Source organism: Oncorhynchus mykiss, chromosome 9 (assembly GCF_057628025.1).
Source record: "Oncorhynchus mykiss isolate SJ-2025 chromosome 9, ASM5762802v1, whole genome shotgun sequence".
NCBI classification, from domain to species: Eukaryota; Metazoa; Chordata; class Actinopteri; order Salmoniformes; family Salmonidae; genus Oncorhynchus; species Oncorhynchus mykiss.
The window spans coordinates 45,284,349-45,294,106 of NC_143030.1; the positions used below are offsets into that span (position 1 = coordinate 45,284,349).

The 9,758-nt window shown below is 42.1% G+C and overlaps 1 protein-coding gene across 1 annotated transcript; it reads right to left on the minus strand.

Annotated features, from left to right (window-relative positions):
* Window positions 1–1,996: 1,996 nt before the first annotated feature.
* selenok (selenoprotein K) lies at window positions 1,997–9,070 on the minus strand. Its single transcript, XM_021615679.3, has 5 exons — window positions 8,982–9,070; window positions 8,393–8,483; window positions 8,175–8,255; window positions 5,902–5,997; window positions 1,997–2,296 (listed from the first exon to the last, which is right to left on the minus strand). The coding sequence occupies exons 1-5, from the start codon at window positions 8,998–9,000 to the stop codon at window positions 2,293–2,295; spliced, it is 291 nt and encodes a 96-aa protein (XP_021471354.1). The 5' UTR covers window positions 9,001–9,070; the 3' UTR covers window positions 1,997–2,292.
* Between the last annotated feature and the right edge of the window lie 688 nt (window positions 9,071–9,758).

Below are 9,758 nucleotides of genomic sequence, written 5' to 3' on the forward strand. Positions count from 1 at the left end.
TTCACTGTAAGGTTGTGTTCGGTACATGTGACTAATTACATTTGATTTGATTTTGATTTGAAGAATCAAAATGAAATGTAACTGCTAAAATATCAAAAGTTAAAGTATAAATAATTTCACATTCCTTATATTAATCAAACCAGACAGCACAATGTTTTTTCTTTTTTACATTTACAGATAGCCAGGGACATAATTTACAAACTAAGCATTTGAGTTTAGTGAGTTCGCCAGATCAGAGGCAGTAGAGATGACCAGGGATATTCTCTTGATAAGCATGTGAATTGGACCATTTTCCTGTCCTGCTAAGCATTCAAAATGTAACGAGTACTTTTGGGTGTCAGGGAAATTTGCATGGAGTAAAAAGTATATTATTTTCTTTAGGAATGTAGTGAAGTAAAAGTTGTCAAAAATATAAATAGTAAAGTACAGATACCCCCAAAAAACTACATAAGTAGCACTTTAATTTTACTTAAGTACTTTACACCACTGCTTATTTTGGGAGAACCCTGGCAGTGACCATATCTTGGTTTTAAACCCTTTAAATTGGCACTTCTGATTTTTGTGGTATTTCCCAGGAGTCTCGGGATAAATATGAATTGTTCCCGGTATTGAAACATGGTAGAATTTCCGTAAAATATGAATCCCTAATAAACACAACCTACTTGACCCAGTTTGAGGGCAAAGCGCTTGGCTTGAACAAAGCCATCCTGCACAGCATCAACTGCTGTGGTATGGAAACACTGCTTCAAAACTCTGTCCCTATAATAGCTTGTTTTAGTCTGCCATAAACATAAGGGTCGACACATTTGAATAAAAAAATAGAAATAGACAAACCTTATTGGTCATGATATTCATCATATTATGAAGGGGGAATAAGGGTGAATTCAAAAGCAGTTATAAACACATTTGGGAGATTTTGAAAGAGGGATGTCTTAGTCTTTGTGTATTTGTTTGTGTCCAGCATCTAATGAGACCAAGAAGAAAATCTACAGCTCCATCCTGGTGGTAGTGGGCGCCCTGCTGTTCCTGCAGCACTGCATCCTCAACAAGATCCCCACCTTGCAGAAGGAGGGTGGTTGAGCATGTGGATGTTATCACACGACCCAAGGTACACTGGCTGGCACTCCTTTTACACCAGGCTTAAGCTCAGTGGGCTAACGCGGTCTTGAGGCATGTTGAAGATCAGGGTTTTGATACCCAGTCTGGTATCAAAACCCTTTGCGTTTTCATTTTCCAGGACATGAACCCTTGCCTGGTCTTGGACACCACCCAGGAGATGTGGATCCACCAGAGAGTGCTGACGCTTTGGGGTGCACATGCTCAGGGAGAGGGCCACGTCCGTCTGGTGAACCTCAGAGAAGAGAACCCACCGGAACAGAGGGAGAAGCCAGTTACCTTGATGACAGTAGAACTCTGGCAAATGTAACACTCATTGAGAAAGACACACTCAATGAGACACACTCATTGAGCCAGACACACAAGATAATGCAAATGCTTAACCTGGGCGATGACCCTCGTAGGCTTCAAACATCTCTCCCATGGTACTTTATATTGAGTTATCTTAAGACATGTACAGCATGTCTCTCTTTTGGACAGTTTAACGTAGTGATGGATTAGATCTAATTTTGTTCCGAGTTTCTATTTTGGTATTTGTGTGGATGTTTATTTTAAATTAAAGCTAAGTTTATTTCTGAAAAGAAGATTTTTACTGTTTTCACTTTTACAGAGAATATGAAGGTGCCAATACATTTTGTAGATACGAGGCATACTTAACTTGGTAAAATGATATCAACTGTGGTACCTTTCCTATAGCGCAATTAGCTAAGACGTTGTCAAGCGGGTGGTCACGTGTGTTCGCGAGGCAGCGGATCCGAGACTGAGTACTGGTAAGGACTAGTGAAGGAAGCGAAACTGTGAACCTATATTTATCATGCCCCTAGTAAATTACATTTCAACATATCATTGCTCTGAACATTCTTTAAAAAAAGGACAGGTGTACAGCACAGGACTTTATTTAACAGTGGGATACAAAAAATATTACAGCTTCGGAGAGGGATGTGATATGATTCACAAGGGGACAAGAAGAGGGGTCAGAAAAAGGAAGCTGCCGTATCGGCCGCCCTGGACCCTACGTGTAGGAATTCCCAGAGGAGCGTCAGGAGTCTGTGGTGAGCAGAGGCAGCTGTAGAGGATGGGGGGCTGGCACACATGCACGTCATTGCAGCCTAAATTAGGCTACATGTCTGCAGCCGGTGTGCCACAACCCACGCCTACACAAAAATGTGTAGGCGTTTACCTATGGAGAGGAACAGGGAAGACGAAACAATGTAGTTATGTTCTACACTACCACATATTCACAGTAATTTATTACCAGCTACAATAGTTATTTACAACATTAACAATGTCTACACTGTATTTCTGATCAATTTGATGCCATTTTAAAATGGACAAAACAAATGTGCTTTTCTCTCAAAAACCCAAAGAACATTTGTAAGTGACCCCAAACTTTTAAATCGGTAGTGTACATGTAGAGTTAAAGTGACTATGAATAGATAATAAACAGAGTAGCGGCAGTGTAAAAGAGTGGTCTGGGTAGCCCTTTGATTAGCTGTTCAGGAGTCTTATGGCCTAAAAAGATATTATCTTGAAAAATAGAAAAGCGGCGATAGTACTGTTTGTCCATTTTGAGACGCTTCCTGAAAATAGTCAGAATTCATCTAAGATGCATTATAAACTCAGGACCCTGTCTTTCAAAGATATTTGGATTTTTTACGAATTAACAACACAGATTCAAACCCTTCATTGTAAAGGGTTTAAACACTCTTTCCCATGCATGTTCAATGAACAATAAAAAATTAATGAACATGCATCCGTGGAAAAGTCGCTAAGAGGCATGAGGACTGCAGATAAATTGCAATGTCCGTACTGTGAGACGCCTAAGATGGCGCTACAAGGAAACTGGACGGACAGCTGATCGTCCTCGCAGTGGCAGACCACAAATAACAACACCTGCACAGGATCGGTACATCCGAACATCACACCTGCGGGACAGGTACAGGATGGCAACAACAACTGCCCAAGTTAAACCAGGAACGTACAATCCCTCCATCAGTGCTCAGACTGTCCGCAATAGGCCAAGAGAGGCTGGACTGAGGGCTTGTAGTCCTGTTGTAAGGCAGGTCTTCACCAGACATGCAATCTCCATAGACAAACATTGGCAGTAGAATGGGCTTACTGAAGAGCGGCGTTACTTTCAACGTGGCACCGTCATAGGATGCCGCCTTTCCAACAAGCGTGTTCGTCAAATTTCTGCCCTGTTAGAGCTGCACCGGTCAACTGTTATTGTGAAGTGGAATCGTCTAGGAGCACCAACGGCTCAGCCGTGAAGCGGTAGGCCACACAAGCTCACAGAAATGGGACCGCCGAGTGCTGAAGCACATAAAAATCGCCTGTCCTCGGTTGCAACAAAATTACTAAGTGGAGGGGGAGCCAGGCCATTTGGGATCTTGAATACAAGACATGCGTCGGTGTATTGCACAAGATTTTCCCAACTAAGAAGCTCATGCTTTCTGAGGATGTAACAGTGATGATGGCTATTGGGCTTTCTATCTATCTTGGTTATTTTAGTTACCTTTTTTCACCTGCTTTTTAAAAAGAGGTCAGAATCAACTATGATGCCAGTGTACTTAAATCAGATACCACCCGGAGCTTCTCCCCTCACACATAGACATCTGGCTCAGTGGCATCAGTTGCTCTCTGAAGAACATGCAGACCGTTTTTTTTTCACATTTAGATGCAAACATGAGACCGTGAGCCACTTTGTAACATGGACCATTGGAGTCCTTGTGCAGCTTGTTTGCTCACTGCATGCGCATATATCACTGTATATTCTGCATACATTTGAACTTCAGACCCAGTACAGACAGATTCTGGAGCAGTGGAAACGCCTTCTCTGGAGTGATGAATCACGCTTCACCATCTGGCAGTGCAACGGACTAATCTGGGTTTGGCAGATGCCACTACGCTACTTGCCCCAATGCATAGTGGAGGAATAATGGTCTGGGACTGTTTTTCATGGGTCAGGCTAGGCCCCTTAGTTCCAGTGAAGAGAAATCTTAATGCTACAGCATACAATGACATTGCAGACAGTTGTGTGCTTCCAACTTTGAAAAATGTGTCCCCGAACAGCAGAAGAAACCCTTACCGGAGTCCCAAATGAACAAAAACGTCACAAAATGGCATAATATACAGTGCATTCGGAAAGTATTCAGACCCCTTGACTTTTTCCACATTTTGTTACATTACAGCCTTATTCTAAAATGAATTAAACTGTTTTTGTTCCTCATCAATCAACACACAATACCCCATAATGATAAAGCAAAAACAGGTTATACATTTTTGCAGGTTTATAAAAAAAACTAACAGAAATATGACATTTACATAAATATTCAGACCCATTACTCAGTACTTTGTTAAAGCACCTTTGGCAGCGATTACAGCCTTGTTTCTTCTTGGGTATGACTCTACAAGCTTGGCACAACTGTATTTGGGGAGTTTCTCCCATTCTTCTCTGCAGATCCTCTCAAGCTCTGAGTTGGATGGGGAGTGTCGCTGCACATATATTTTCATCTCTCCAGAGATGTTCGATCAGATTCAAGTCCGGGCTCTGGCTTGTCCACTCAATGACATTCAGAGATTTGTCCCGAAGTCACTCCTGTGTGGTCTTGGCTGTGTGCTTAGGGTCATTGTCCTGTCAGAAGGTGAACCTTAGTTCCAGTCTGAGATGCTCTGGAGCAGGTTATCATCAAGGATTTCTCTGTACTTTGCCCCATTCATCTTTCACTTGATCCTGACTAGTCTCCCTGTCACTGCCACTGAAAACCATCCCCACAGCAAGATGCTGCCACCAGCATACTTCACCGTAGGGATGGTGCCAGGTTTCCTTCAGACGTGACACTTGGCATTCAGGCCAAAGAGTTCAGTCTTGGTTTCATCAGACCAGAGAATCTTGTTTCTCAAAGTCTGCGTCTTTAGGTGCCTTTTGGCAAATTCAAAGCGGGCTGTCATGTGCCTTTAACTGAGGAGTGGCTTCCGTCTGGTCACTCTACCATAAAGTTCAGATTGGTAGAGTGCTGCAGAGATGGTTGTCCTTCTGGAAGGTTCTCCCATCTCCACAGAGAAACTCTGGTGCTCGGTCAGTGTCCATCGGGTTCTTGGTCACTTCCCTGACCAAGGCCCTTCTCCACCGATTGTTCAGTTTGGCCTGGCAGACAGCTCTAGGAAGAGTCTAGGTGGTTTCAAAGACCTTCAATTTAAGAATGGAGGCAAGTGTTCTTGTGGACCTTTAACGCTGCAGAAATGTTTTGGTACCCTTCCCCAGATCTTTGCCTCGACACAATCCTGTCTCAGAGCTCTACAGACAATTCCTTCGACCTCACGGCTTGGTTTTTGCTATGACATGCACTGTCAACTGTGGGACCTTATATAGACAGGTGTGTGCCTTTCCAAATATATGTCCAATCAATTGAATTTACCACCGGTGGACTCCAATCAAGTTGTAGAAACACCAAGGATAATCAATGGAAACAGGATGCACCTGAGCCCAATTTTTAGTCTCATAGCAAAGGGCCTGAACTTGTGTAAAGGTATCGTTTTTTTTTTTTAATATATAAATTAGCAAAAATGTCTAAACTCGTTTTCGCCTTGTCATTAGGGTGTATTGTGTTTAGATCGAGGAGGAACATTTTATATTTAATCCATTTTAGAACAAGGCTGTAACGTAACAAAACGTAGAAAAAGTCAAGGGGTCTGAATACTTTCCAAATGCACAAACTCTTCCGACTGGGAAGCATGCGGACCCCTTTATGGTAACTGTGGCCGGTATCACCATATCTCCCTCACCTTCCTCATCCTCCTCCCCCCATGGGAGGGGCGCTGGGCCCCCCACCGTGGTTTATCCTCCCCATCCGCCTCCGGCCACCAGGGGGTCCAGGGGGGCTGGTGGAAGAGAGAAGACAGCCATGGGAATGTTAGAACACCGGAAACACTTGTCCACTGTCAAAATGAAATCAGTCAACCCTTACTCTGCATCAACATGACCATCTTAAAGTTGCACTACGGAGAAACTGCTCCACCATTTCCTGGTTGCTAGAACTCTAACAGTGTGCCTAATTTCAGTGTAAGTGACCAAATAAGCTACTATAGTGTAGAGAATCACTGTACCATCTAAACAGCTGTGAAGTACAGTACCAGTCAAATTGACACACCTACTCCTTCAAGGGTTTTTCTTTATTTTGACTCATTTCTACATTGTAGAATAATAGTGAAGACAAACTATGAAATAATACATTTGGAATCATGTAGTAACCAAAAAAAGCGTAAAACAAATCAAAAATTATATTACATATGAGATTTTTCAAAGTAGCCACCCTTTGCCCTGATGACAGCTTTGCACTCTCTTGGCATTCCCTCAACCAGCTTCATGAGGTAGTCACCTGGAATGCATTTCAATTAACAGGTGTGCCTTGTTAAAAGTTAATTTGTGGAATTTGTTTCCTTCCTAATGCATTTTAGCCAATCAGTTGTGTTGTGACAAGGTAGGGGTGGTATACAGAAATAGCCCTATTTGGTAAAAGACACAAAGTCCATATTATGACAAGAACAGCTCAAATAAGAAAAGAGAAACGACAGTCCATCATTACTTAATACATGAAGGTCAGTCAGTCCGGAAAATGTAATTAACTTTGAATGTTTCTCCAAGTGCAGTCACAAAACCCATCAAGCGCTATGATGAAACTGACTCTCATGAGGACCGCCACAGGAAAGGATGACCCAGAAGTTACCTCTGCTGCAGGGGATAAGTTCATTAGAGTTACCAGCCTCAGAAAGTTCAGCCCAAATAAATTATTTACAGAGTTCAAGTAACAGACACATCAACATAAACTGTTCAGTTGAGACTGCATGAATCAGGCCTGCTTGGTGGAATTGCTGTAAAGAAACCCCTACTAAAGCACACCAATAATAAGAAGAGACTTGCTTTGGCTAAGAAACACGAACAATGGACATTAGACCGGTGGAAATCTGTCCTTTGATCTGATCAGTCCAAATGTGAGATTTTTGTTTCCAATCGCCGTGTCTTTGTGAGACGCAGAGTTAGTGAACGCATGATCTCCACATGAGTGGTTCCCACCGTTAAGCATGGAGGTGTGATGGTATGCGGGTGCTTTTCTGGTGACACTGATTTATTTAGAATTCAAGGCACAATTAACCAGCATGGCTACCACAGCATTCTGCAGCGATTCACCCATCCTTTCTGGATTGCGCTTAGTGGGACTATCATTAGTTTTTCAACAGGACAATGACCCAACACACCTCCAGGCTATGTAAGTGTTCTTTGACCAAGTAGGAAAGTGATGGAGTGCTGCATCAGATGACCTGGCATCCACAATCACCCAACCTCAACCCAATTGAGATGGTTTGGGATGAGTTGGACTGCAAAGTGAAGGAAAAGCAGCCAACAAGTGCTCAGCATGTGGGAATGAACTCCTTCAAGACTGTTGGAAAAGCATTCCTCATGATGCTGGTTGAGAGAATGCCAAGAGTGTGCAAAGCTGCCATCAAGGCAAAGGGTGGCTACTTTGAAGAATATCAAATATGTTTTGATTTGTTCAACACTTCTTTGGTTACTACATGATTCCATATGTGTTATTTCATAGTTTTGATGTCTTCACTATTATTCTACAATGTAGAAAATAGTAAAAATAAAGAAACCCTTGAATGAGTATGTGTGCCCAAACTTTTGACTGGTACTGTATATTTTCCATTACCAAATATATTGTTGTTTCAGTTGTTTGAAGATGGTGTACAAAACGGAAAGTAAAATACAAAAAAACACACAAAAAACTCATGAACGGGAAGCATAGAAATAGCACACATAGAAAATATATACTGCTTCTTTGACGCTTTTAAGTAGAATGATATCTATAACCTACATGTCTATGTAAATTTGGTCAGGTCGCCCAAAAAGTTACATATTGCCACTAATTATTTCTAAAGTCATTTATCTTAACCATTACAAAGCCCTAGTCTTGCACTAGGAGTGTTTTGAGACTGCCACGTCAGCCTGACATGAGGGGAAAGTAGACTACCTCTCTGTTTGGACCCTAGGGACTTACCCTCTGCCATCACTGTAGCCTGCAGAGGACGAGCCAGAGTTACCCCTCTTTGTCAGATCTGGCTGGACCAGGGATTGGAAACTGAAAAAAAATCAAAACAGATGATTATCTCTGTATACAAGGCCTATAATTGACTTTCTAATGATAATCTTCACAGCATCATGCAATGCTAGTGCCATGCAAATGCACAGAGGCCTCTGTATTGACTGCTGACTTACAACAAGCCAATGAACTCCACAGCACCCCAGAAGAGATCAGTGAGGAACGACATTCGCCATGGAGACTGGCTTCTGTTGTCCAGGACCTGACCTGATAAGAGAGGGTACACTTGTTAGTGATGATCCAAACTATAACACCTGGAACTAGCCTCTTGGTCCATCAGCCAGTGTGCCTAGCATTGGCAGGTTCTAATTTCAGGCCCAGCATTAAACAACACAGAGACTTTATATATTTCACTAACATTACATGGCTACAAATCAATAGTGAAGACTGGAGAGACACACACAGAAGACGCCTAAACTAGCTAGCTATATAGCCAGGCTCAAAAGAATGATCCAATTTCCACTCTACAGCCCATAGAGCTAAAACAGACACAAATAACTTTCAACCTGCCATATTTAGCTGCGGTCTATCGTAGCTGTTTGTTGTCGTTGTTAATGTTAGCTACTTAGCATCATTTCGCCTTTCTAGCGAAAGTTGCAGACATAGTGAGCTCGCAGAGACGAATTACTACGATGTGTATGTTAATTAGCGACTTTAATGAAACAATACACACATACATTGCAACAATATTAATAAACCACTAACCATTCGCCACGTACACCATTTTTGCAGCTCCCAACTACTGTTGTTCGCTGCTAAATTTCCGCATCCGGTGTTACGTCACTACGTCAAATGAACCCTCCCCAGGCCCCGCCCACCTATTCTCCTTCCACTTTTTAGGGTAAATTCAGTTTGTCCTAAATGTCTCTTCTGCGGTGTATATTTTGTGTCAGACTATGATACTTACTATCACTCACGTCTGAAGTTCCTTTCTCACTTTGCAGCACCGTCTGTAAATTCACCTTTGAGCACCTAGCTAGCAGACACTTGCATTGTCTTGCCAAATGAACACTGTGTTGTTACACAACGAGCTACAAGTCACCTACTTACAGGTGATACATTTGCATTTGTACAAAAGGTTGTAGATGTTAGGCTGTTTAAAACAACGTCAGCAAAGGCTTTCGTGTTGTAATTTGAAAAGGGTTGGATGTTTCTCACATTCCTATACCCATAGGTGAAGTATCGTATTAATTTATTGAAAGCAATCTATGCCCACCAGATGGCAGTCCATACCTATTCTTATGATTTATTTTACTATCAATGTCTGCCATATGCTACCCACTGCAAAATAAAGTGCCTACTTGGTGACTTTGAAAAATGTATCTTCTGCGGATAGACAGCCATCATATAAATCCATGTTTAACTCTCGTCTCATTATTACCTTTCTGATGAACTTTGGTGCCTTTTCAATCTTCCAAGAGATTCACATTATTACACACTTTTTCATTCTCTTCCTCCTCTCACACAAAACACAGACCACAC